The sequence below is a fragment of the Oryctolagus cuniculus genome, chromosome 11 (assembly GCF_964237555.1).
Source record: "Oryctolagus cuniculus chromosome 11, mOryCun1.1, whole genome shotgun sequence".
In the NCBI taxonomy this organism is placed as follows: Eukaryota; Metazoa; Chordata; class Mammalia; order Lagomorpha; family Leporidae; genus Oryctolagus; species Oryctolagus cuniculus.
This window is the reverse complement of record NC_091442.1, coordinates 3,572,544-3,600,319: the sequence shown is the minus strand read 5'-3', so window position 1 is coordinate 3,600,319 and position 27,776 is coordinate 3,572,544. Positions and strand designations below refer to the sequence as shown.

The 27,776-nt window shown below is 54.8% G+C and overlaps 1 protein-coding gene across 6 annotated transcripts; it reads left to right on the top strand.

Annotated features, from left to right (window-relative positions):
- The first annotated feature begins 2,695 nt into the window (after positions 1-2,695).
- Positions 2,696-26,382, top strand: STX16 (syntaxin 16). 6 transcript variants are annotated; one of them, XM_070051391.1, is made up of 10 exons: positions 2,696-3,542; positions 9,245-9,256; positions 16,832-16,939; positions 17,485-17,625; positions 18,350-18,515; positions 19,811-19,902; positions 20,410-20,553; positions 21,693-21,773; positions 22,765-22,985; positions 23,631-23,819. In XM_070051391.1, the coding sequence occupies exons 1-10, from the start codon at positions 3,411-3,413 to the stop codon at positions 23,668-23,670; spliced, it is 1,137 nt and encodes a 378-aa protein (XP_069907492.1). In that variant the 5' UTR covers positions 2,696-3,410; the 3' UTR covers positions 23,671-23,819. The 6 variants fall into 6 exon arrangements, with proteins under 6 accessions (XP_069907492.1, XP_017193306.1, XP_069907493.1 ...); XM_017337817.3 differs by lacking the exon at positions 22,765-22,985 and having other exon boundaries at positions 23,631-26,382; XM_070051392.1 differs by lacking the exon at positions 9,245-9,256.
- The last annotated feature ends 1,394 nt before the right edge of the window (positions 26,383-27,776 follow it).

The following is a 27,776-nucleotide window of genomic DNA, read 5'->3' as shown; positions in this document are numbered from 1 at the left end:
GTCCCACGGCGAGACAAGCTGTGCTCCGTCCTGTTACCCACGACTCAGGCCGTGCCCCCTGCCGCATTTACACATCCTCATCACGGGTCCTCGTCACGGGCCACAAGCCTCCTGCTGCCCACCCTTCTCTGCCCCTCCCACAGCGATCAAGACGACACTGCAACACCTGTCCCCCAGAAGTGACTTCTCGGATCCACTGGCTAAAAGCTAGAAAGTGGGTACAAAGCCTGGGAAACAGGACACGGAGGCTCTTTAGGCTTGGGAGCATTGCAGAATCGAATCCCAGGCCAGGAGTGAGTCACCGAGAAAGCTTTTAAAATGTAAAACCATCAACCTAGATTTCAGTTACAAGGAAACACGTACTTGGCCATGAGGGAATGCTTTTTTTAAAAAAGAAAAGAAAGACAGAAAAAAATTCAGGCTTAAGCCATTTGACAGGAAAATAAAACAGCCAAGGAACGTTCAGATTCAATGATTTACGCACTCCCAGTGTGGGCCAGGGCGCACGTGGACGTGACCGGCGCCAGCGTCCACGCGTTCTCTGGCGCCCCTCTTTTCGCTTAACGCTGTGCCCGCACAGCGCTGCCTTGGGGCTGCGCTGCCAATCAGCCCCGCTCCGGGCTGTGGCGCTAGGGCTGCTGGGGATTACGAGAATTTTCCTGACACGATGTACGTGTGCATGCGCTGTTCTGTCTGCTCGCAGAACCTTGATTGATTTTCTAAGAGTAAGAGCGAGGAAGAAGGTGGCCCTGCAGAGAAGATTCAAGGCTAAGCAGGGAAGGTGACCGCCATCCGCGGGACCCCAAGGCCAGGCGGTCCTTGGTGACGGTTCCCAAAGGGAGTGGGGGAGTGAGCGACCACCCCGGGGGTCTGCTCAGCCCCGGACAGGTCTCACTTGTCGTGTTTGATCCTGGAGAGGCAGGCGGGCCACAGATTGCGAGGATTATGAAAACCTAGCTTTCTTTTTCTCCTGTCCTGACAGACAAAGACTAACGGCTCGCGGTCGTGGGAGGGGGGTCAGAGGGGGGACAGCAGACCTCAGGCCCCCCATTCTCTCATGCAGACATCCGGACACTCTCCCGAGCCAGAAGAGATGGCTACACACACAGAGAGACGAATAAAGCAGGCCGGTGCGGGAAGGCGACGCGGCCCTGGCCTGGGAGTGAACATGGCCCCCCGGGTGTGGTGAGCCGGCCTCTCGCCAGGGCTCTCCACCAGCCTCAGCTCCTTAAAACCTTTTAAACTATCCTGTCTCATTTTATTTGAAAGGCAGAGAGATGGAGACAGACAGCTCTTGCATCTGTTGGTGCACTCCCCTCCCAAAGCCCAGGCTGGGCCAGGCTGAGGCCAGGAGGCCGGGGCCCCCTGGACGGGGGAGGTGGGCCCCAGCCCCAGCTCACCGGCTGACCGCTGCGCCTCGGCCTGGGGAACCACACATACTTCTCGCAGCGCTTGCGCCACGCCCGGGGCTCCCCGAATTGCCTGCTCTGCCTCCGGGGACGCTGTCCCCGTGCCCGGCAACCCCCAGCCCCGCAGCCGCGGCTGCTCGGGTGGCGGCGTCCTGCCAGGGCGCACGTGGCCGGCTCCCGCGCTCGGAGCTCGCCCTGCCCGGCTCGCCGGCGCGCTCAGCTCCCTCGTTCCCGCATTGTGCAGTCAGAAACCCTTTTCGCTCTGCTTCGAGAGCCTGCGGGGCGCTTTCCCCTGCCGAGGAAACGCACGTGGGTGGGGTCCGGGGCGCCCCCTGCGTGAGCCCAGGGAACGGACACGTGTGCGCCAGGCGCGGTCCACGCGGGGCACGAGGGCACCCGGCGCGGCGAGGCTCGGGTGTGGACCCCCCTGGCGACGCCAGCCCGCAGCCCCGGGAGCCCCGCGGGCCCCAGAACGCGGGACCCCGGGCCGAGGGCGCGGGGCGCGGGGCGCGGGGCCGGGGCCCGCTCAGCGCACACGGCGGTGTTCGGGGCGGTGGGTGACAGAGTTTTCGGGTGACTCTCCCCCTGGGGAGTCCACAGCCCCGCAGTGGCCCCTGCGGAGAGCGGCGGCTGGGGAGCGCGGGCGACCCCCGCGACCCCCGCCTGCCGCTGGCGGCGCCGCCCGGGCGACCTGGACGCCCGGAGCTCCCGCTTCACAATTTTTTCCTTTTTTTTTCCCCCCCTCTCCTGGTTGTTTTTCAGATACATCTTTTTTTTTTTTTTTTTTTTTCAGAGTTGAAAAAAAAAAGCCCTCCACAACAGAACAGCGCGAGCGCGAGCCGCCGCCCGCAGCGAGCGTGCTCGGCCTGCAGAGGCCGGCGCCTCCCGCCGCCCCCGCCCCCGCGCCCGCGCCGCGCCGCGCGGCTGTGCTCTGCTGGTGCCCAAGTTCGCCTGCCCAGGAACTTGGCACTCGCCATTGCGGGGCCACGGCCCTGGGCAGCGGCCTGCAGCTCGGGGGCCACGCGCCCCGGGCTGAGCGCTGCCCCCCGGGCCCGCTCCCAGTGCCTGAGCCCCGCGGGGGCCGGGAAAACGGGGTGCCCCGGCCATGCCCCGGGAGAGGGCGGAGCGCGCCCGCGCCCGCGCCCGCGCCCGCGCCCGGGTGTGGGCAGGGAGCTCCCGCGCCCGGAACGTTGCGAGCAAGGCTTGCGAGCGTCGCAGGGGGGCACTCGCGAGGGACGGACAGGAAGAGGGCCAGGGGGGACGCCAGAGCCCGGGACCACGGCACGGAAGCGGCCCGGGGCTGAGCTCGCAGTCAGATCCGGGGATGGAGGGAGCTGGAGGAGAGGAGTGAGGAGGCCGGGGAGGGTGGCCCTGCTGTCCTCCTGGAGGCCAGCGGCCTCCTCGCGGCGGGGGAGCAGGCCGCGCAGGAAGGAGAGGGGTCAGGAGGTCGCCGAGCCGCAGCAGGCTCAGCGCAGGCCGAGAAGGGAGCTGCAGGCGCTGTGTAGCCGAGGGCTGGGGTTGGCCAAGGAGGGCCGAGGCCGGGCCTCTGGCGGGGGCAGCGAGGCAGGGCCCGGCCCCGGGGCGCGGCCTAGACGCCGGAGCGCGCGGCCAGGGGCAGCCCGGGGGTCAAAGGCCGTTGGGGGTCTCGGGGTCTCAGGGAGTCGAGGGAGGCAGGGGGCTTCAGGTGCTGCCAGTCCCGAGCCGGATTGGCGAGTTATGCGCTTGTAGATCCAGGGTTGGATTGGGGTGGGGGTCTCAGGGACGGCGGCTGGCCAGGCGAGGATTGGGGGGATTCAAGTGCTTGGAGATCGAAGCCAGGTCTTGGGTAGGGGGAGTCAGACAATTGGCAAGCCTAGGCGGTTATCTGGGGAGGGGTCTTCGCGCCTCGTCGGCTGGAGGCCTGCGGCCTGGCCCAGGGAGGCCGCTGGCGCGAGGGCGGGCCGGCTGGGCCGGGCCTGGAGGCGGGCGGGGGGCCCTGAGCGGGGTCACACAGGGTGAGCCATGGCCACCAGGCGTTTAACCGACGCTTTCTTGTTGTTGCGGAATAATTCCATCCAAAACCGGCAGCTGTTAGCCGAGCAAGTGAGTAGTCACACCACCTCCAGCCCTCTGCATTCACGTAGCATTGCTGCGGTGAGTCTCCCGGGCACGCGCGCCGCGCGCCCCCGCGCCCCGCCCGCCCGCCTGTCTGTCTCTGTCTGTCTCTCTGTCTGTCAGCCGCGCCGACCAGTCGCGAGCGGCCCCGGCCCGGCCAGGGGGCGTCGCCTTCGCCGGGCCCCGCCCCCGCCGACGGCCGGGCCCCGCCCCCGCCCGACGGCCGGGCCTGCGGGAGGCCCGCGGGGCGTGGGGAGGGGCGCGGACGGGGCTCCCCCTCGGGAAGGCCGTGGGCGTGGGCGTGCGGCTGCGAGGAGACGGCCCTGCCCTCAAGGCCCGCGGTTCCTCGGCGCCGCCGGGCTTTGTGCGGGTCGCCCCCTCCCCAGGGCTCGCGGTGCGCGGCCGGAGGCCTCGCGTGTCTCCCCGCACGTCGGAAGGAGGCCCGCCGCGGCGCTGCGTCCGCACCTCCCGCGCGAGCCCGGGCCGAGGCGTGGAGGCCGCGTGAGGAACGCGCGCCGTGGGCTTCGGCGAGGCCCCGGAGCCCGCGGGTTCAGAGCCGAGGCGCGGTGTAGACGGTGCGCCCGGGCCGCGCCGCGAGTCAGATGCTTGTTGGAAGGGATTGCGTGGGCGCATATTTAAACTGCGTGTCTGCACAACCCAGTAGAGCGGGTCGGACTCCGCGCAGCCGCGTGCACGGCCGGGAACGCTGCATCGGGAGCACGGCCCGAGCTCGCGTGGGTTCCTGAAGACTTGGAGGGTGGGCCGCCCCGCCGCTGGGGGCGCGCCCCGTGCCCCTCAGTGTGTTGCAAGCCTTCCTAGATGATCAGAGCCGTCGGATCGCCGAGAATAACCCGGTTTCAAAAGACTGTCTGCCGCCCGCAGCGTCAGTGTGCCTGGTTTTTAGAAGTTAAGTTAGCGGGCGCATTTACGTGTTTTAATATTTTAATGGTGCGCGCCGAGGCACCGCATCCCCAGACCCCAGAGCGCCCGGGGAGCCTGCGGGCGGCTTCCTGCAGAAGCCCTTCTGCCTGTGCACCCGCTGCAGGAAGATGAAAAATCACCAAATCACCGCGAGAGGCCGGAGCACTGGGGCAGAGGGCAGGGCCTGGCCGCTCCGCTCTCCCGGAGCCGGCAGGTGCACGCGTCGCGGCTGTGGAACGTTGGCTGAGTGGCTCCCAGAAGGCCCCGCCGCACTCCCGAGGTTCATCCTGCGGCAGGTCACACAGAAGTCACACCTCGAGTGTGAATGTAGAGCGGCCGTTAGGTGGTAATGCAGCAGTCAGACCAACCGCAGTTGATTACACGTGTGGGTCTTCCTAGCGATGGCACTGAAGGGCTTGGTGGTGTAGTATCAAGAAATCTGTTTCCTATTTAAGTACTTAGCCCCCCTCCAATGAAAGAAGCAAATGAAGCAAGATACTAGTAATTCTTAAGCCTAGTGACAACTATCGCTAGGACATTATATCATTTTACGTACTTTTTCTGTGTGTTTGGAAAATTATAAAAATTTATATTTTGTCACAGTAAAGTAAAACAGCACAATTTGTAAACATCCATGCTAACTTAGGTAATTAACAAGGCAGTAACTAAACTTGAGAATTTAAATTAATTTTAAAACTCATAACTTGAAATTTTAAATTTCCAATTAGAAGAAAAAGCTGTAGAAAGTTGATTTTCGTGTATTTGCTAGACATAGCTAAAAAGAAATCACACCTAAAATAATTGGAAAATTTCTGAAATTTCACATCCTTATTTGAGGAAAACACTGCAAGAATTGGCTGAAAAGTGGCGTGTGTGTCCATCAAACATCTCGGCACAAAACAGCCCTACAGCCATTGCCATTCAAAAAATGAAGGCCCGTTTCTTTTTCTTGTTTGAGGAAAAAACTTGAAATTGGCTTTAGTGATGAGGGTTAGTGTGTCGCTCCGGCCAGTGTGTCAGAAGTAAACACATTCAAGGACAGCCAGCGGAAGTGCAGGCAGCCCCGGCCCGAGGGACCCAGCGGTCACTTGGCCCCACTTTGAGGAGCCCGCACACCTGCCCTCTCCCAGGGTCGGGGCCAAGAAGAGGAAGCGCCAGCAGCAGCAGCCACCGCACTGTCCCTGTGTCTGTCCCAGCGGTGTCCCCCTGGCGCGGCTGTGCTCCTGGTTCTGCCCCAGGACCTCCCACACAGGAAGCCGCTGCTGCCCTGCCCGGCTGCCCTGCCCCCAGCTCCGTGTGACCTCTTTCCTATGAATGAGGTTTAATTCTTTTTAAAGTTTAACAGCTAGAACTGGCCACAATGCTGCTTACTTGTTTGTGTTAATGTTAGCTTTGGTGGTGTTGGTGTTGTTGTTGTTTTCAAAGACGTGAGTTTGATGTTGGACTCGGCAAAGTGCAGGTCGTTGGGGGTTGGCCTCAGTTTTGGATGCCCCTTCCCTCTGTTGCTGCAGGAAAGACTTTGGGGTGCAAGCCTGGGACTGGGGGCCATTCCCACGCGGGCTGCCTGTAGGCGAGCTGCGGATCTCTTCGGTAATGTCTAGGGGCCCTGTCAGTTCAGCAGTGCTTTCTAAGTTCCTGACCAAAGCACAGGGCCTGGGCTTTGATTTGCAAATAGGAACCCAGAGGGGGGTCCCTCCCGAGGCTGAAGTGACTCCAGCAGCCAGGCCATCCCAGGGGGAGCGGAGGTGGGGTGATGGCGTCTTGAGGAATGAAGTTGAGTTGCTGCTCTGATCCAGATGCCCTGTGACGACTTTGCTTCCCTTGCTCCCGAGTGGAGCTGCGTGGTCGGTGTCTACCGCCCGGTCTACACTCTGCTTTAAAATACAGCGTCATCGCCACCTGGGAGCCACAGCTAACGGCTCTTGGATTAGTTTGAAGCCAGCACATCATTTTTAAATAAAAATGTGAACTTTGGGGGAAAAATAAACCGGGAGTTAGCTCTACTTTCTTTAGTCTGCACTGCAGTACTAGCTGAGATTCATTGAGAGCTTGCCCGTGTCTGGCATGGGGTGTGCCCCCGTGGGGTCCTGACAGGGCCAGGCCAGGAGCTGGTGGCTGTTTTCCTCGTGACACAGATAAGGAAGCCAGCTGGAGAGGAGTCAGGGGCTGCTCCAGGATCCCCCACCTAACGGCCAGGGCCTGTGCCTGGAGCTCCCCTCCGGGCCCGCACCAGTGCTGGGAGATGGACGGCCCTGTCGTTGACAGACATTCTGCCCCTGCAGCGGGCTTCAGTCCTTCCTTATCTCTCCTCGTGACATACGTAGTCTGCCTTACCTTGTGCCTTGAAGGGTCTGCGTTTTAGCCTAGGCTGAGTTGGTTGGAAAATTAGTCCTCTCTTTAGAATCCAAGTATGAAATCATTGTATATTTCTCTTTAGATCTATTTGCTTTTCTGCTTTTACAGATTCCGTTTGCGCAGTGAGGCTTGCTTGAGAAGAAGGGTACTTTGTTGGACAAAAATGAAGCAGACTTTTATTTTGGCAGTGAGGGGAATAAAGTAAATACCACTATAGCGAGGGCCTGAGTTTCCAGCTCATCCTGCACGGCCTCTCCAGACTTCCTGAGTAAACACAGATGGGTTTCCACTTACTTCTTCAGTCTTATGCAGAAAGTTCTGTGGACTGTGAGTCCCACGTGCTCCTTGGGGTTTTCAGTGTTTGCTTGGGTGCGTGCCGTGGGCAGGTCAGAAGCCTAGATTTAGACATGATAAAGATTTAGAGGGTGATGATGTGTAGCAACGTGTTTTCACTTGGCTGTGCTTTGGTCTTTCCTGATGATAATTCCAAATATTTTAATTCAAGTCTTGACTAAATTTCCTGGTCATTTGGTAGCAAGGGAATTTTGAAAATTTTATATTTTTAAGTAGCAAAGTTGGGAGGGGGGTTTCTTTGAAAAGATGACCTTTGAATTAATTCCTGATGTGGTGTGGTAGCGGCTGCCTGTCACGAGGAGTCCCTGAGCTGTGCGTGAAGTTAGGGAAGCGGGGTGAGGCAGGGGGCCTGCGCCTGGGTCTTCCCGTCCTCCCCAGGCGCGTCGCTGGGACTGCAGGCAGCATGCATTGACACGTTTTGAAGCCTTAGTTTTCTTTTATTTATTTTCTTTTATTTATTATTTTCTTATTTGTAAGAGCAGTTGTTTCAGGTCCTAGGATCTCTGATTCCGGTTTTTACCTCTTCTCAGCTGATAACCAGCCGTGCAAATCTAAAGAGCAGGGTGTGTGTGCCTGGAAGGCCTGGAAGACAGGACCCGCGCAGGCCGGGCTGCCGACCGCGGCTTGTCGTCACTTTGTTTAGACTCAGTGCCAAGGAGCGTGAGAAGAGGCAGACGAAGTTAGGGGTTTGCCTCGTGTCTTGTTTTACTAATTACAGATTTTAGTGCCCCATTGCTGGAAATGTTAACCTTTTGAAAAAGAAAAGCATGTTTTCTTTTAAAGTAGAAGGTGTTTAGATTTCCACTGGACACCATGGTCTCCATTCATCTCGCAGTGCTACGGTCACGGGCGTGTGTGAATGCAGCCGCTCGCTCCACGCGCGTGCTGGGAGTGAGGAGGGCCTCCCGCTCTCCCTCTCTGCCACGTTACCTGCTGGACTGTCCGGGGAGAGCGCTGTCTGATCGCGTCTGCTGCTGCTCTCCTTGTCTAACAACGCTTTGGCACTGATAGACTAGCTGCATTTTGCTCTATTAATTTTTAAATAAGTTATTTTTCTGTTTTCTAAATTTACTGCTAAACGTTAAAAAATCAACACGGTTGATTACTGAAATTCGCCACTAATTATTTCACTGATCAATACTGTAAAAAAAGGACTTAGTTGTTTAGATTATCTGTCATTAGTAAATGTTCAGAAGATTTGTGTGGATCTGAAAAAGAATCTTTGGTTTTTAAATCGGAACTTAACTCTCTGGTGCCCTTTCCCACTCTCCCATTAAAAAAAACAATCTCCCCTTACCTTTGTTCCGTGTGTGTGCTTGCTTTCACAGTAGCTTTATGAATAGCTGTGTGCTCTCCAGAGTGAGAATACATGCCAAGCACATGGTCGGGGTTTTTCCTCTATTTTACCACCTGTGTCTCTCTCCCGGAAAGAGTGGTTTCCCGGCTCTGCTGTTCTCCTGTTACCACAGATAGGATGAAGCCGTGTGTGCCGCGTTTAATGTGTAGCAGCCTTACATACTGTGGTCACTCAAATATTATCTGAATACAGCCATAGGCAGGATTTGTAGCTGGTTCGTTTTTAAATTTTGAGGCACTCGCAGGGCTTGTTTACGTGCTAAAATATGCATTTATTTGACATGGTAAAATTACATTTTAGCTTTGCTCTCTTATTTCATTTTCCTAAGGGACATTTAGAATGTGTTATTGTGTATGCTATTTGATATTTGTGAAACAAGTAATTAAGTATATTTTAGTGAAATATATAAACTGAAATATATAGTGAAATAGATTTAGTATATTTAAGTGTGTTTTGTTTCCAGTGTGTCTTAATTTTACTACTGTTTATGGGTTGTTTCCTATCTCATTTACCAAAACAATAACCACAGTAAATAAAAATAAGAACATATTGATGTAGTTTTTTTTAAAAAAGGAAGAATCAGAAAGGGACATTTTTAAATGCCTTGGTTAGTGCAACTTAATATCTAGTGAACTTAGAGTTATCTAAAATCTGTGTTTTCTCAACTGACCCTGTCTTGTCTGTCTGTCTGTCCCCATGCGTCTCTTTTGCTATCCCTGACTGGATGGGACTGGTGGACGACACACCCCTGCAGGAGCTGGATGAGGTATTGTGTTTTGAAGATTTTTATATGTTAGGTGATTTTAGTTTATAAAATGCTGTTTTTCCTGAAGCTGCTGGTCACATACCCATGAAATGCGAACAGAACTTAGTTTTAGTACTTGTTTTGGTTACGACATAATCGTGTTTAACAGTGGGATGCTGGCCTTGTTTAGTGGGTTTTCACACCGTGTGGACTGATGGTTTGGAAAGCGACGTGGGAGTGTTCTCTGCCTCACTGAGGAGCAGCGCAGGGCGACTGCTTTCTTGACGTAAACCAGGTGGAATAAGGCTGTGTCTGTACAGGGGCTGAAGCCCGGCGCTGTGGACGCAGCCGCTGGCGGCAGTGAGGCCCTCGTGCGCGCCCTGGCAGCCTGCTTCTGGGCTTCTCTGTCTGTGGACGTGGAGCTGCGTCACGGGTGGAGGGGACAGGAGCCTGTGCTGCTGTCAGCGTTTGTGTGCCTGGCTGCTTCAGCGATGCAGACGGAAGACTGGTTTTCCCGAGGGCAGGCCTTCAAAAGAGTGCTTAGGATGAGGTGTCTGTCTTTGCTTTTTTGGTGTAAAATTTCCCCAAATAGGGAGTATGTCCAGAAGATGAAATTAGGACCACCACGTTCAAAATGAGTGGTGTCCTGGCTAGTAGCCTGAGATCGCTCTATAAATCTTGCAAACCTGAACTAGTTGATAATAGATATTGGGAATTGATTAAATCTCAAATATAACAGCTCAGTCCCTGGCTGTAAAGACTGCACAGCGCAAGCTTCCGGACACGTGGGCCGTGGGGAGGCAGTGGGATTTCAAAAGGGCCATGCAAATAAAATTAAAAGTTATTTTAATTTTGGTACAAATTTTTTTTTGGAATCCATGCATATGAAAAGAAACTATGCATGGATTTCAGGTTTTTTTCTGCACCACAGTAAAATCTTTTGATTACATTTTCCCACAAACTTTTTGAAGTTCCCTCATGGATAATATAATTCCATTCTTTTTTTTAAGGCAAATAACTCACATTTGTGCTTTTTTGTGTGTTGAAAAATTCTGAAAAGATACACAAGAAACTTAACAGTGATCCCTGTGGAGAAGAGCGTGGAGTGGAGGGGACTTCTTCCCATCACAGGCCTTTTCTTGTACACACACACACAGGCACATGCACACACAGGCGCACACACGCAGGTACACACACAGACGCACAGGCACACACACGCACACACACAGGCACACACACGCACACACACAGGCGCACACACGCAGGTACACACACAGGCATGCACACAGGCACACACACGCACACACACAGGCACACGCACACACAGGCACACACACACAGGCACACACACACCCCTTTTGAAGAATGACATGTGTTTACTTTTGTCAGTAAGAAACAGCGTGTATTGAAGAGCAGACCCTTAGCTGCCAGCTCATGGAGTTGGGTGTGATGGCCACTCCTGGTTAGGGCTTCCTGACCCGTTCAGGAACCTCCCCGACAGCCCCGGCTGGGCCCTGAAGGGATGAGGTCACGTCTGCTCGCACACTTGGGCGGAGTTGCTGACCACTCTCCACGGCAGCGCTGGGGGCCTGGGGGCAGGAGGTCTTGGGACAGCCTGGAGGTTGGAGCAGATGCCGCTCCATACTTACTTATACCCACCTAAAGGAGACGGGGTCGGGGCAAAGAGCAAGCCGTTGAGGTCGCTCGGGTTGAACAAGGCTGGCGAGGTGTGTGAGGGTCTGAGTTACCAGGGGTCTGCCCGCCGGGCCCGCCTCCGGGCCTTCCCCGAGTCTCCAGGCAGCAGGTTCCAGGGCGGGACGCGCTGGCTGAGCTCGCTTATCTGACACCTCGCGCCCCTCCCCTCACGTCCTGTGGCCGGAGACCTGGGTGGGGCGCCCCTGTCCTGCACACGAGCCTCACTCGCCCCGGTCTCGCTTGTCTGGCACCATTGTGTTTTTCATGAAGTGCCTTCCAGAATTGTACCTGACGTGGACGCTGTTAACCTCATCCATCCGCCCGTCCACAGTGGGCTCATTCAGCTCATAATCCTGTGTTCATTACTGGGGAGAGCCAGGTGCTGGGCTAGGGGCTGCGGTGCAGGAGGCATGGGCGTCCAGGGCTTCACACTGCTATTGCTGGGAGCAGTGAAGGCCTCCCAGCCCCCGGAGGGGTTGTGTGGGAGCAGGCACCCCGACTGCCCCCGCGCTGGAGCCTCCCCGGCTGGTGGCTGCTTCTGCTCACCTCCAGGCTTCCTGCCCAGTCAGACCTGAGTACCCTGGAGATGCCACTCCCTGTCCGTCTCAGCAGGTGTCCCTGGGGGAAGCTGTCCACCATTCATTCCCTGTCTGGCCAGCGACCCCTCTGGGCCCTGCCCTGTGGTCTCTCTACTTCCCCTCCTGTGGCCAGGCAAGCTCCTAAGTTGTTTCTTTTCCATTCAGATAGGAACTGCTAAAACATTACAAGATGTCAGTGTCAGGTCCCTAGACACTGTCGGGAGAGCCAGGCTGGGCTGGGACACAGCCCACCGAGCACCGCCTGTCCGAGGGTGACACAGGGAGCAGCCTTCCTCTGTGCGCGGCTGTCGGTGCCGCGGGAGGTGGAGCTGCTGAGGTGCTCAGTGCAGGTTACAGGGCAGGGTCTGCGCCTGTGTTTCCTAGGGGTCTGCGTGGAGACAAAGGAAGAGCAGTAAACTAGCAGCACTTCCACCAGAGTAGTGTGCTTCTCATTTTTTTTATTTCTGTGTTTTTGTACAGTTGGAAAGTGCTTTTGAACATATAATCACCAGGAGAGGTAAACATTATTTTAAATTATCACGGGTTAAAACAATGTGGTGTTAACATCGCCAACTGCCTGGTACCCACACACTTAGTCACTCTTCCAAGAACCCCGCGATTCCTTAAGCCTGGTTGTTAGCACAGTCTTTGAGCCTTTTGTACCCGTGTGCTGTGTGTGGTCCGATCCATCCTACAGGTCCCCCTGTAAGTGGGCGTCGCCAGGCTGTAATGTCAGGTCCCTCCTGGAATCGCTGGTGTTCTCACTCCCTGTGCACTGCAGCTGCGTATAGCTGTTTGGGGGCATGTGGGGGTGGGGATGGTATGGGGAGGAGGTATGCCTAACTTTTCCAGTCTGCCCACAGGTTTGCTCTTTCCTTAGTTGTACAGAACACTAAATCAGAGTTTGTTGGTTATTTTTTTTTTTAAGATTTGTTTATTTATCTGAAAGTCAGAACTTCAGAGACACACATACACACACACACAGAGAGAGCGAGCAAGCGAGCGAGCTTCCATCTACTGATTTACTCCCCATATGGCCACAATGGCCAGTACTGGGCCAGACAGAAGCCAGGAACCAGGGCTTCATCTGGGTCTCCCACGTGGGTGGTAGGTTCCCAAGCACTTGGGCCGTCTTCCACTGCTTTTCCCAGACCATTAGCAAGGAGCAGAAGTGGAGCAGCCAGGACACAAACCAAGGCCCGTATGCATCACAGGGGTGACTCTACCTGCTACACCATAATGTCCCAAGACAGAGTTTTCTGAGTGGGGAGGCTGTGTGTTTGGCACGGTGAGCTTTATGAGCGTGTGTGTATATGTTGATTCCTTTCATAGATCAAGAACTTGTCCGTACTGTGTGGTGCTCTGTAAAGGACAAATGTCGATGCCTAAAGTGGATCAAGGGCAAAAGCGGACTTCAGTGAGACTGTGGACAAGGCCGTGGGCGTGCCTGCAGTCGCATCCATGGGCTTGTCTGCATCGTGTTAGGGAGGGCATCCAGGTAGTTCCTCTGGGGCAGAACTGGGGATCAGAGATAAGGAGCTTCAGAGCACAAATTTCTTTAACAAAAGTTGAAATTAGGTGAGAATGCGCAGAAAGATTCAGGAGCCTTCAGTTTATCTGCATGGGGCGGGGGGGGGGGGGGGGGGCAGCTCGGGAGCTGCTGCACACAGGGGCCCTCAGGACGCAGGGCAGCCGGTCACAGGCGCGCAAGCTCTGAGGTGGGGCAGGTGGTCGCGTGCACTGGCCTGTAGGTGCATGTTCCTATCTGTTCCCATTTCAGATTGTTGGTATTTATCTTCAGTTATGTTTTCCCAAAACTGTCTTCTTTTTCATAGTACATATTGTGATATACGCTGCAAATCCATGCTGTGATAGTACCATGATAACATCACAGATCCATGTGATAAAATCCACAGTACACACCACAACATTACAGTTCCATGCATGCCATGGTGCCATCATAAATCCATGGGAGAAAATTCATGGTACATGCTGTGATGCATGTTGTAAACCCATATGACAGTCGCATTACAGATTCACGCAGTAAAGGTCACAGTACACACCGTGATACACGCTGCCAGTGCGTGGGCACAGTTCATGGTGTGCACTGGTCACACCGCAGAGCCGTGCCCTGGAAGAGGGGACACGTTCCTTCTCAGAAGGGCAGCGGCTCTTCATCAGAGGAGCCAGCTATGGCTGCTACTCACCCTGTAGTCTCGGTCCCGAAGACAGCTGTCCCTCTTAGGTGAGATCCAGGTCTGGTGTGTGGGAAAGGTAGCAACAGCTGAGCAGGCTGGCCTCTCTCAATTAGCAAGCTTCCTTGGTACCCTTAAAGGGTACGTTTGTTCCAGTTTTGACTTACGTCACATTTTTTGGGACGACATCTATTGTGTGAAATCAAGTACTGTTTAAAAAGAGTTGCTTCCATTTCAACTGACTTTTCAAATGTGGTTTATCAAATAAAAGTATGCTAATGACAACACAGATAAATTTAGATAGGGAGATACCATCTCTGGTGAATCTTTCTTATGTGTATTTGTAAATAGTAAGAACAGTACAAGTTATTTTGCACATGAGTTTAGAAACATAAAATTGCTGTAGAGAAAACAAATCATTATTACTCAATAAAATAGGGTGTAATAATAAAATATGGCAGATTAGACAATAAACTGACAGTGAAATTTTTCCGACACACAAAGAGGTGCCTTAGCAGTGTTAGCGCTCGTTAGCGAAGCAGCTGGGGTTGTGAGTCCAAGCCTCTGCCCAGCACCTGTTGGTTGGACTTCCAGCTGGGTGGTGGGAGCGGGTAGCGGGTGAGGGGCATCCCCCTGCCTTAGCCTCCCCCACAAAGTTGTGTGCCTTCTGGTGACTGGGGTAGGGCTGTCGAGGAGCAGACTGTGTGGGTGGTGGCAGATACCCTCTGCCTGCTCTGTGGGGTGCAGGGTACTGGGGTAGGGCTGTCGAGGAGCAGACTGTGTGGGTGGGGGCAGATACCCTCTGCGTGCTCTGTGGGGTGCAGGGTGCATACACTGGCTCTCCCTGTGGTCCCTAAGGGAGACGGCTTTACTGTTGCTATGTGCTCCTATCAGGTCTCCTATGTTGTCGCTGGTGCCATTGGTGGGGAGTGAATCAAAGCCCTGTTTTGCTGCTGTTATTTTCATCTGATGGCTGCTTGTCCTGATTCATTTTCTTAGCAAATTGCAGTCCTGTCTCACGGGTCTGCCCCGGTGATCGGCAGCTCACCAGGGAAAGGGGCCTCCACAGTCAGCCCACCCAGGTTTTAATCTGATTGGTGATGGCTCCGTGGCTTTGGGCAAGCCACTTTACTCTTCTGAGTTTCAATTTCCGTATTTATAGATTGCAGTAATAGTCCCTAGCTCACCTAGTTTTTGTGAGGATTAAAATAATAAAAAGAATGTACAAGTCCTCTGGAAGCAGACGAAAGGTGGTGGGGTGCAGCATCGCCACTTGAGGGGCTTGGAGCCTCAGACCGTGCGCGGTCGGATGACACACCATTTGTGTGAGACCGGAAATGACACAGGCCTGCAGGGCCAGGAGGGCGCTTGACGCAGGTGGACTTAATCATGGCTCCCAGACGCCCTGGAGGCGGTGTGGGGCCTGTCCTGCCCCACGGCTGTCCTGGGAGTCGTGCTGCCTGAGCCCAGGGAGTGCCCCAAGCCCGGTGCAGGAGAACCACGCTGGGGGGTCGGTGAAGACACCGATTTGCTTTTAGGAATTTTGCTGTGATCTCTGTGGGATTTAGAGCTGTTACTTCAGTTCCTTGAATCTGGATCTTCCCTCCCGTGGTTTTTCCCTCCTTTCCTCTGTGGATTTTTTAATTTGTCTTGTTCCTTTATTATTAGAAAAGCAAGTGTTTACTGAACGAATGAGGGGAGAAATTTAAATAAATGCAGGGAAGGAGCAAGAAAAGCAAACAAAGTTCCGCACCCAACTCCGCTGCGTGACTCAGCAGCTGTAGAGGGCTTGTGCGGGCTGTTCTCCGCTGCGTGACTCAGCATCTGTGAGGGCTTGTGCGGGCTGTTCTCCGCTGCGTGACTCAGCATCTGTGAGGGCTTGTGCGGGCTGTTCTCCGCTGCGTGACTCAGCATCTGTAGAGGGCTTGTGCGGGCTGTTCTCCGCTGCGTGACTCAGCATCTGTAGAGGGCTTGTGCGGGCTGTTCTCCGCTGCGTGACTCAGCAGCTGTAGAGGGCTTGTGCGGGCTGTTCTCCGCTGCGTGACTCAGCAGCTGTAGAGGGCTTGTGCAGGCTGTTCTCCGCTGCGTGACTCAGCAGCTGTAGAGGGCTTGTGCGGGCTGTTCTCCGCTGCGTGACTCAGCATCTGTAGAGGGCTTGTGCGGGCTGTTCTCCGCTGCGTGACTCAGCAGCTGTAGAGGGCTTGTGCGGGCTGTTCTCCGGCTGCGTGACTCAGCATCTGTAGAGGGCTTGTGCGGGCTGTTCTCCGCTGCGTGACTCAGCATCTGTAGAGGGCTTGTGCGGGCTGTTCTCCGTGTTCTCTTGATCATTGTTTGGATCTTTTGAAACTGCCATTTAAAAATTCTCAGCTCGGGGGGGGGGGGGGGGGGGGAGCACCTTAAATCTTTTCAACCCGGGTTATTGCCTCCGGGCAGGAAAACAGCTTAACCATGCTGGACCCATGACTGCCTTCCCGTTCTTAAAAGCTGTCTGAGGCAGTGTATTGTACGGGTAGCATAAACACGCGCTGCGGATGCCCTGTCCGAGTCAGGGGATGTTGCCCGTGGGAAGTGCCAGTCAAGCTGCGTGGGGGTCTAAGGGTCGCCTTTACCAAACGGTGCATAATTTCACTGACCACTTTAGGTAGTTTGTCCACAGGTTTTAACTCCTGGTTAATGATATTGAGACTAAGATAACTGGACCAGCACTATTTCTAAAATACGCTAAGTGTGTGTTAATAAAGCTTACTGCTATTAAACATTTTGTATTGGTTCTGTTGATAGCCTGGTGCTTTTCTTTTTAACCTGTTTCTGATGACGTTAGCTGTGGAGACTAGTGCTAAGAGGTCTTTATTTGAAGGCTCGTTTGTTGACTTTTTATTACATGTCTATAGCCAGATCAAGTCAAATTCATGCTCACAAGTATGTCCAAGGAAATTAAGAACTGGCGCATGAAAAGCTAGGAAAGAGTCCCAGATCCTAGCAGTATCTGAGCAGGTTTCTAACCCAGGCAGGTGCATGAGCTCCTCCACTTCTGTGTCTTTTAGGGAGCAACGTTTAAAGCAACTAAGAACTTGTTGATCTACACTGGATTCAAGTATCTTCTTAAATGTCCCTTTGTGTCTCTGTAGCTTGCTGATGACCGTATGGCACTGGTGTCAGGCATTAGCTTAGATCCGGAAGCAGCCATTGGCGTGACAAAACGGTCCCCTCCTAAATGGGTGGACAGCGTGGATGAAGTAAGTTGAATGTTAGTTTCATGCTGTCTCATATATAAGTTATTGGATCGATGTACTTAATGATATCTGATATCTGACCACTAGGACAACGTTTTAAGGTGTCTCAATTGTGACAACATGTTTTAAGAACTCTAATGGTCAGGACAACATAGATAATCTCATAATGATGAAAACATTTTAAGATGTCTAGTAATCATGATAGCATTTTAAGATATCCGCTGTACAATTAATTTAGCTGCACTTGCTTGCATGCTTCTCCCTAGAAATGCTTTAGCTTTTGGGCTTTGTGCATTTTACGCACTGCAAGAAAAAGCCATGTGTGTGTGAATGATTTTTACTTCAGTTTTAACCATAGTAACTACCTGAATTATAGGACGACGTGGAGAAACTGCACAGCAAGGAAGAGTGGTTTTTGATTTTCTAGTAACTTGAGTTACAGGTTGCTTGCGCGTCAGTGAGTTAGTACGTTTGCCGAGACCACACTCTGGTCCGAGCGTGGCCGCTGGGCTCAGAGCGGACTGTTGTGCTGGCCACTGTTCCTCTAGATCCAGTATGATGTTGGCCGGATTAAGCAGAAGATGAAAGAATTAGCCAGCCTTCACGACAAGCACCTAAACAGGCCCACCCTGGACGACAGCAGCGCAGAGGAGCACGCCATTGAGATCACCGCACAGGAGATCACGCAGGTGAGGGCGCCGGGAGTCCGGGGTGGGGCGGGGCGGGGCCATACAGTGCTGCCATACGGTGCTGCCACGCTCACTGTGCCGGCTGCTCCGTCCCGGAGCTCCCGTCCCAACCTCAGGTTCTCAGAGGAGGCCTGAGGCCCGTCTTGGATACTTTTGTGGAACAATTAAGTAAAAATTAAATTCAGACATTACTGAGTTCAGTCATTTCATTTTAAAGTGTATGACTTCTATCATAGACTAGAAAAATTTATGCTAAAATATAGTTCTTGTGATTGAGAAGGAAGTTTAGTATCTTGGAAAATTTTTGTATAAAATGTTACATTTGACTAATGCTTAATAGGACTGGCGTTAACAATTTGTCTTTAAGTGTCCTGGGTGCTTAATGGTTGGAGAAAGGGGTGTGGCACTGCGGGAGGAGCCCTGGAAGGGTGGCCCGGTCACAGTGGGGTGGTTCTCCTTTACCCCCCCACCTCCGAGAGGGGGAGCAGAAATAGCACGGGGTCCTCCTGGCAGAGCGTATGCGCTTGCAGTGGGGGGTGGTGCTGTGTGTGCAGTGCAGGACACACAGATGCCTCACAAAGGGGGGTGGACTCGCTTCCGTCTGCGTCAATCAAACCCAGTTACGACGGAGCAGCTCCCTTCCCACTTCCAGCTCGGGAGTGGGGCAGGGTGGCAGAGGGGCTGCCTCTGCGGGCTTGCCCTGAGCCTGGGGCCTGTTCTCCAGCTTTTCCACAGATGCCAGCGCGCTGTGCAGGCCCTGCCCAGCCGGGCCCGCAGGGCCTGCTCCGAGCAGGAGGGGCGGCTGCTTCGGAATGTGGTGGCCTCCCTGGCGCAGGCCCTGCAGGAGCTGTCCACCAGCTTCCGGCACGCGCAGTCGGGCTACCTCAAACGTGAGTCTCAGTGGAAAGATAACTGCTTTTTTTTTCCTCTGCAACTGTTTCTCCATTTAGCCCTGTGCCTTTCCTCATTAGCTTCTTTAGAGATTCGGTTATTTCACTTGAAAGTCTTGAGTTACCGAGAGAGGGAAAGACAGAGAGACCTTCATCTGCTGGTGCACTCCCCAGATGGCTGCAACAGCTGGGACTGGGCAGGTTGGAGCCAGGAGCCAGGAGCTCCATCTGGGTCTAGCACGCGGCTGATGGGCCCAAGCACTTGGGCCATCCTCTGCTGCTTTCCCAGGCGCGTTAGCAGGGAGCTGGATCTGAAGCGGAGCGGCCAGAACTCCAGTTAGCGCTTACATGGGAAGCTGACTTTGCAGGTGGTGGCTTAACGCACCGCGCCACAAGTGGGGCCCCAAAGGGGCCTGGGGGTGTGGTTTGCAGCAGCCCCTCTTAGCTAGGAGCACGTTCACCCCAGGCCCGGAGTGAAGGCACAGCTCCCACACAGTGTGGCGGTGATTCATGTGTCAGCAAACAGCGTGAAGAAGTTGAACACGTGGTCCATTTAAAAACCTGTTGATTTCTAGATGTTGGGATTTGAGAGAGCTACTCATAAATGGGTAGAAACCAGCTATCACCTAAAGCCACATATTTGCCTAACGACCGAAGTATCTGAAAGTGCCTAAAACGCCTTCCCAGGAGCGGTTTTGAACGCATCTGCTGGCGCCACACCAACTCCCCCCCCCCCCCCCCCCCCGCCGCTACCTTTGCTTCTCAAACACTGCAGAGGCACGTGCCGGCTGTGTCCTCGTCCCAGTCACCCTCTGAACTGGGTCTGTCGTTGCCTTGGAATCAAAGTCCCCGCACATACTTGAAAGACAAACAAAACCGGTCCTGTCTTCCTCTGAGAGTTGGCATGTTTGTATTTTAATTTTACTACTTCTGAAATGTGATTAGGGCCATTTGGAATTCTTATTAGAGATGCGTCCAGAGAAATGCTGATATCTGTTTTGTAAGAAAACTTTTAGATTCAATATCCCCACCACACTTGGAGAGTCTCAGGTGTCGTCTCGTTGTTGTGCTGGCGTCACGTGCCGCGGGCCCCTTCGCGGTGACTGCAAGGCTTGCATGCTCTCGTCTGCTCTGTCCCTCGCTCTCTCCGCGCTGCCATTGGAGAGAGGCTTCTTTAAAGCGCTAAGACTGTCTCCACTTTGTTGAGTTTTACTGTAGATTTCACCTTCTTAATGGTGGAACAGTAACCAGGATGGTTTACGTATTCCAGTAAAGTGAATTCCTATCTATGATAGGCATGAAGAATCGAGAGGAAAGATCCCAGCATTTTTTTGATACATCAGTACCACTAATGGATGATGGAGAGGATAATACTCTTTACGACCGGGTACGTGAAGGGGCTGCACAGCTGGCTGCTGGTCCTTTGCACTCCGTCCTCTGCCCTTCCCTTCCCAGACCCCTGACTTGTGTGCAGTGCACACGGATCAACGCGGCTGACGTGTGTGTCCACCAGGCGGTCGCTGCAGCGGGCACAGGGACAGCCATCCCACTTCTCGGTTTCCGAAGGTCACAAGGAAGCCCCGTGATCGCTTTCCAGGACTGTCAGGAAAGCAGTCTGCTCCCCGCCTTGTGGGGAGAGCCCGGTAGGCCCGGGCCCGAGCCTCCGTGGCTGCAGCTCGGGCCTCTCCCTGCAGCGCTGCGGTTTAGGTCCTGCTGCTTGGGGGACTTGGATCTTTCCTGCTTGGGAAGGAAAGATGAGTGCTTTGTCTTGTTTCCATGCTTTCTGGAAATATATTTGGGGTTCCTTTTCTTTAAATTGTGTGTAGACTGGTACACCATTGCTCTCCCGGGGACAGAGGGAGCTGACCTGCGCACTCTGCGTGTGTTTTGCTAGGGTTTCACAGATGACCAGCTGGTGCTGGTGGAACAGAACACCCTGATGGTGGAGGAGAGGGAGCGAGAGATCCGCCAGATCGTGCAGTCCATTTCCGACCTCAATGAAATCTTCAGGGACCTGGGAGCCATGATTGTAGAGCAGGTGCGTGAGTTGACCTCTCACCGTGGGGTTTCTGCTGCCGTGTCTGCTCCTTCTCCAGATTTATTTTCTGATCCTGTGAGGAGAAAAATTAGAACCTATTTTCCTCGTGTGTGTGCATACACACAAATTTTATATATATATATATATATATATACACACACACACATACACACACGCTACTGTTGTTCCCTTTAAAAACATTAACGAGTCTCTCTCAGATAAAGAATAGAGCGAGGTTCTCACATTCTCCTCCACGCCCCAGCGTGCTCCTGTGAGCCCCTCACTGTGGAGGTCTGGTTGGTTCTGACCAAGCTCAGCAATAATTCTGATTTATAAGATTCTCCTCCCGATTTTAGCAGGTTATTGGGTAATGGCGATTGGAACCACTAGCTTTCCAGTAGAATTAAATTGTCGTTCACCGTGAAAATCTGATTAGGGCATTTATTATCTTGCCAGCAGGGATTTGGGTGCTGGGCTCTGTGAGGCCCACTGCAGGGGAGTGTGCCGGCTGTGGGAGAGCTAGTTACATTAATTACTCCATGCTCCCGGGGCTGCTGCTCTCTCTGCTGATCCAGCATGTTGCAGTAAGAGCCCTGCTCGTCCATACAGCCCAGTGTTCCTACTGGAGTCAAGAGATTAAACAACTAAAATTCTCCTGTAGGGCATGTTTTTCATTAGAGATGGTGGACTGGAACTCACTGTTCTCTGGTCTGACCCACGTGGACCTGTGTTCACGTTCGGAGACGTGAGCGCCCACTTTAGGCCTCCTGGTGACCGGGAGGGTTAAGTGGTGTTCTGAACAGCCAGGGGCACAGGGCCCAGCCCTCGCTGCGCCTGCGCCACCACGTTCCCACCGCGCCACGTGCTCTGTGAAGCCACAGTGAGCCTGAACAAGGCAGACCCCACAGTGACCAGGTCCACGGGAGGAGCCACGATGTGTCAGGATTTCCTTCTCGTGAGCTGGACGTCCCTGCCGTCGCGTGTCTCTGCTTGAGGACGGGTCCCAGGGCTCGCCGTGCGCACCTGCTGCCCCGCGGGGGCCGGGGGGGCCATGTCTGCAGTTTGCGTCTCTCATTTCTGAACTCCAGCTTCCCAGTCGCGGCTGTTGATTGCCTGTAACTGGCTTACTTGTTCCTCAGGGTACAGTGCTCGATAGAATTGACTATAATGTTGAGCAGTCCTGTATCAAAACTGAAGACGGCCTGAAGCAGCTGCACAAGGTAACGCCCCTGTGCCCGTGGGGAGACTGTCGGGGGCCGCTAGCGCCCTGGAGGCTACGTCGGGGCGCTCTCCTCGGGTCGCCGCCGGCTGTGGAGCTGCACGGGCACCATCGCCGCGGCTCAGGGTTCCAGGCACGCCGCGGCCTGGCCTGGAAGTTGTTGAGAATTCCAGAGCGTTTGGGGTTTCCTTCTTGTAGAAAATCCTTCGTCCCAGGAGGCTGACGGGCATTCGCTGGTCTGTGTGCGGAGACAGCTGCCGGGGCTGACGCAGGCTTCTCTTGTGACGACCGCTGGTGGACAGTCATTCTGGAGAGGAGACTCTGATTCTCTCTCTGATTACCACAGCAAACTGAGGTCACCCTGAGAAGAGGGAGGCTTGTTGAAGGGAGAGAGAGGTCTCTTGCGCTAATAAGGCACCTGTTTGGGGGATGTCTTTCAGGATATTTGTTAATATCTTTTTTATTATTTTTTAAATTTTTTTGACAGGCAGAGTTAGACAGTGAGAGAGACAGAGAGAAAGGTCTTTCTTCCGTTGGTTCACCCCCCAAATGGCTGCTACAGCCGGCGCTGCGCCAATCCGAAGCCAGGAGCCAGGTGCTTCTCCTGGTCTCCATGGGGTGCAGGGCCCAAGCACCTGGGCCATCCTCCACTGCACTCCCGGGCCACAGCAGAGAGCTGGACTGGAAGAGGAGCAACCGGGACAGAATCCGGCGCCCCGACCGGGACTAGAACCCGGTGTGCCAGCGCCGCCAGGCGGAGGATTAGCCTATTGGCCGCGGCGCCGGCTGTGAGAGGTTTTAGAGAGTATCATCTGGCGCTGACTTCCCAAGTGCTCCAGGCTGCCTGTTAGGAAATCAGGCGAGCTGCGTTTCATCGCGGCCATCGTGCGGCCGTCAGCACCCACCCGCTGGTGCCCTGGTCGTCGCTCGCCTCGGGAGCTGCCCCGGAGGCAGGACTCTGGGTGCTCTGACCAGCCCGCACCCTTCTCCAGGGTGACAGGGGCTCTTCCAGATGGACCAGGAGGCTCACAGAGGAGAGCAGGAGCAGTCGGGAGGCTGGGGACCTTGGACGCGAGACAAGAGGGAGACAGCAGCTCCCCGCCCTCAGGCCTCCGTGTCTGTCGGTGTGGCACTTCTACAGCAGGGGCGTGGTTGGTGGCACTCCCCACTTCAGCAGGGGCGTGGTCGGTGGCACTCCCCACTTCTGCAGCAGGTGCGTGGTTGGTGGCACTCCCCACTTCTGCAGCAGGGGCGTGGTCGGTGGCACTCCCCACTTCTGCAGCACGGCGTGGTTGGTGGCACTCCCTTGGAGAGCCCTGTGACCCTGGTCAGGGGAAGAAGTGTGAAGCAGGGTGGAGGTCGCGCTGGCTGATGCGTGTACTCGGAGCTCTGGGAGGACTTAGCTCCGGTGGAGTCTGCACATGACATTCACGGAGGGAGCCCCCTCGCCCGTGTTCAGTTCCGGGGATGGTTGCTTTCTTGTTTCTAGATTCGGGAGAGATCAGAAATGGGCCTCTCTGGTTCCATGAGTTCCGTGCCCCCCGCCCACGGGGTCGTTAGCGAGCTGCTCTCTTTCGTGGTGTCGGGTGTGCACCTGTTGAGGAACGGGGCTGGCAGGAAGCCCTGCATGAAGGAGCGGGTCGTAGCCGCGTGTGGGTGGTGGCAGAAGCAGGTCCCGACCCAGGCAAATCAGCACCAGCACCACGGCCCCCGCATGCTGGTGGCTGGGGCTCACCTCAGCTCCTGGGGTGCGGGGCGGGGGGACGCCGATCACACAGAGCTGAGACCCACAGTGAAGTGAGGAGACTGATTTGGACTTGGGGAGAATGACTGTCTTTCTCCGCCCCTCTTCCCATAGGCAGAGCAGTATCAAAAGAAGAATCGGAAGATGCTTGTGATTTTAATATTATTTGTCATCATCATCGTCCTCATTGTTGTCCTCGTCGGTGTGAAGTCTCGCTAAGTGGCGCTGGGTTCCCGTGGTGCCGCACACTCGGATCTCCCACGCGTGAGGGGACCGGCCATGCTGCCAGCCACCTGCAGGGGGGCAGCCTGCCTGTCCAGGGGACTCTCCCAGCCCTGCTCAGCCCAGGGCGTGAGCTTTGGTGTCTCCTTCACTGTCAGGAGCTTAGGACTTTGGATACTGTTGCAGAATAGAGGTTGAGTTCTGTGATCAGTTATAATATATATTTTTTTGGAAAGAGAAAAGGAGTTGGATGTTGGCCGGCCTTGCAGAGCTGTTCAGTATTACGTATATATGCTATTTTTTTTAGCAGTTGTGTCTGAGCAGCATCATGTTAAAATAATTTTTGGAAAAAATTTTTTTAAAGCCATGTGGTTTTTAAGAAATTTGGTACCAAAAATTTATGAGTAGAGGCAAAAATGCCTCTTCATCTTTCTGTATATTTTCCAGTTGACAACAAACTGAGAAGTCCTTTAAGAATTTATAATCCGTTCCCCATTAACTTAATTTAGCTTTTCCATCACTGTTAATGATCAGAGTAACAAAGTGTGAAAAATAGAAAGCCATCATTGATGTTAATTAACACATTTAGATGGGCCAGTTCAAACAGCGTCATAAGTTTAAATTAATTGTAAATAGAGTATGCCTCATTTTACATTTTTGCACTGTGTTTTCTACTGTAAACCAAAGGGGTTGCTAGGCAGAACCACCTACGTGCAGACGTTGGTGACGGGAGCCAAGCTCACTCGCGAGGAAGCTTGACGGTGGCGGAAAGTCAACCAGATTGAGCCAGCGCGGCCCCTGCTCGTCCCCAGCTGGCCTTGCTCAGCCCATTACTTACACACTAACCACATAATGACCTGTTCAAACCAAACTCCACTTAATGAACTGTGAATTTACACAGAGGCCATTTTAAATGGGTCACCCCATTTAGGATTAGTGGGTCTCAAATTATTAACCAAACATCACTCCATTTCAAAGTAAAATATCCCACCAGCGATTTGATTTATCGGCTCTTCCATCGCCACTTAGCAATGCCCGGGAAGCAGGCCTGTTCCCAAGGATGGTGAGAATCTTGGTAGGAAACCCCTCATTGTTAGGGGTGCGGATCAGGTCGCCCAGGTGAGACTGTTGTTTACCTGCCTATGATCAATATGGTGCTTGAAAACATTCCCGGGACTGTGGAATAACGGGGACTGTGACGGAAGTCACCCGTGTTCTTGGCCTTGTCTGAGGGGACACCAGACAGTTTTGATGGTCCTTGTGTCATTTTTGATGGCTCTTCTCGTAAAAAGTTTAGGAAGAGCATGACCTCATGAACCTGTCACATCTGATTTGGACCAGCCGCATACAATGCCTTCCGTGTTGGCGCTGGCGTGGTGTCCAGGAGTTGGGTCCAGAGAGAACATGGGCTGAACCCCAGGCCTTGCCTTGCCACCGCTCCCCAAGGGGCTTCTTCCTCCAGGCAGCCCCTGGTTTTCTTCCTGCTGATGCGGCCGTGGAATGGGAAGGACCTGGGTGGGGGGCCCTGGCCGTTCAGGAACCGGGCTGGCATCCCCGAGCAGACACGTGTTAGGGAAACGCACCGGGGTGCCGCCTCGAGTGTGGGGCGGTGACAGACCCCAGAGGACCGAGGTGTTCCCCAGGGTCAGCACGCCGGTCAGGCCGGCAGGCACGGCCACGGCCACATCCACGGCCACGGCCAAGCTGGATGACCTTTGGAGCTCTGGGAGACGCCGAGTCTTGGGGCCTTCCGGGAAAGTGGCCCTTTAGGAGAAGCTCGCCGTGGGTTCTGTTTATTTTCAGCAGATGGGGGTCTCCCCTCCCCAACCCACTTGTGCTGAGAAACTCACAGGGGTCCCGTGGGGTGGCAGAGGGGTCCCAGTCTGCCGGAAGCAGCGCGGGGCCAGCTGTGGGCCAGCGGGGCTGGCGAGCCAAGGTGGGAACAGCAGGCCCCCGAGCTGCCCAGTGCCCTGTTGGGGCCCTCAGGCCCCCGTTTGTGGCTGTTGAGCCTGTACTTGGGGGAAGGTCACGAGCAGCCGGGCAAGAGAACGCGCACCTGGTAGCTCAGGTCGTGGCTTCCCTCCGAGTGAGCCCGCGGCGGCCACCACGTCTGTGGCCACCGGGTCCCTGTTGGGCTGGGAGGTGACCGTCGCTCAGGCGGGTCTCCCCGGGCACGGCGCCCCCTGGACAGGCTCCTGAGGTGGCGCCAGTGGAGTGGCGCTGGGAGGAGAAACAGGAAGGTGCCCGCAGGTCCCCGGAGCGCCTGACCTCTCCCCGGATTGCGAGTGAAACTGCTGTCTCTTGTTTTGTGCGGTTGGGGTGGGGGTGCTGGCTGGGCCGTGCCTGGGAAGCAGTGTGCGTCTCTAATTTAACGGATTTACCGCTTTCTCTGCTAATTGAGAGAGCATTATTTATTTGTTTTGACACAAGTGCTTTCAGTGTTTTATTCCAGCTAATGGCTTCTTAAAGGTAATAAAACCCTTCCAACCTAATTGGTCAGATAAGATTTTTTTCCTTGTATGCTTAAATAAAGCAATTAGTGAAGCGCCTCTATCCAAAATGACTTTTTTTGTCCTTTTTAAAAAACTAATTTACTGTTACTGGAAACTTTTTGTACAATAAAGCAATCATGCAGATGAAAGAATGTCCCGCGATCCTAGTGTTAATTTAACCCTGGGTTCCTGTTTCGCGTGAGGGGCGGGCTCTGGGTGTCGAGGGCCGACCCGGCCTCTGCCAGGGTGCAGGGGGTATCCTCCTTGAGGCAGGCGTTTACTTCCTGGTGACAACAGAGGCTACACGTCCCTTCTCACTGCACACACAGGCTCGTGAGACTGAATGTTTCCTGTTACACCCAAAGCCTCAGACACGGTGTTGGCCAGTTACACAGCTGCGCTCCAGTACGCGGCCCGGGTCCCCCGTGGATGCCGGGTGGCCTGGACGCGGGAGAGGTGGCCCTCGGCTGGGATGCAGTTGCTCTGTTGGCAGGCCGGGTGCCCAGTCCTGGCTGGCTGGCCCTTCCTGGGGCCGTCACCTGCAGGCACTGATGACCACTGACCACGCTCACCACTGGAGATGACACTGGCCCAACTCAGCCCTCGGCCACTCTCAGAGACGGTGGACGCTTGCCATGGGGTTCAAGAACATCCCGACCGTGCTGGTCACAGGAAGCAGACATGCCATCCTGGTGCAGACTGCGAGGAGGTGGCCACGCGTGAGAATTCAGCACGCGTGTGAATGTGGAGGCCCTGCAGTAAGTCTGGTTGTTGGTGGCAACCTCTTGGGCCGTGTTCCCAACTGAGTCCGGTCTTGAGTTGGCCCTGTAAGGGTGTGCAGGGAGAATCTGGCACATCACCACTGGGCAGGGAAGCCACAGGGACTGCCGAGGCCCAGAGGTCTTGGCACAGCAGAGCCCTTGAGGTGCCCTGGCGTGCTCACCTTGCCGGTGGGAAAACAGGCCAGATGTGGGTTTACCCTTTCAAAGTCAACAGACATCTGTGGGAGTCTGATCATAGCCCTGAGCTTGAGATAGGCGTGTAGAGAGTTTGCCTTGTGGTGACACGGCGACACCGGGCCAGCCCCGCCTGGTGTGTGTGAATGTAAGAGGAGAGCACCCTTCCCCCAGCAGCCTCGGCGCTGGCCATCTGGATCCCTCCTGGTCAGACCATGTGGGGAGACGGGGCTGTGCTGATCTGGGGTTGAGGTTGTGTTTGCCCCAGGCGTTGGCTGGGCAGCCCCGGTGGGCACCGCAGGCGCTCAGTGCTGGGGTGCCCGTCTGCAGAGCAGCCCCTGGTCCTCCCCCGAGTTCCCTCTACCCTTGTTGCCCGGCGTTGTTCGGGTGCTTTGTGGAGCCCAGGGAGAAGTGCCCCCTGCGGAGTGACAGGTGTCGGGTGACCTCGGCTCCCGTGGGAGTGGCTCTGATGTAGGACTCGGGGTTGGAGAGTGGGCGCGTGTGCATCCTGTGCCACCTCAGACACGTCAGTGTGCCCGTGGCCACCCAAGGGGACGGTCCACAGTGCCAGATGGCAGACTTGTGTACAA

Bases quoted from the DNA above. Each gene is read 5' to 3' on its own strand.
- STX16 (XM_070051391.1), top strand. From the start codon at position 3,411: ATGGCCACCAGGCGTTTAACCGACGCTTTCTTGTTGTTGCGGAATAAT. The intron at 16,940-17,484 runs GTAAGTTGAATG...CTGTTCCTCTAG, and splicing joins GGGTGGACAGCGTGGATGAA to ATCCAGTATGATGTTGGCCG. The intron at 18,516-19,810 runs GTGAGTCTCAGT...TATCTATGATAG, and splicing joins GCAGTCGGGCTACCTCAAAC to GCATGAAGAATCGAGAGGAA.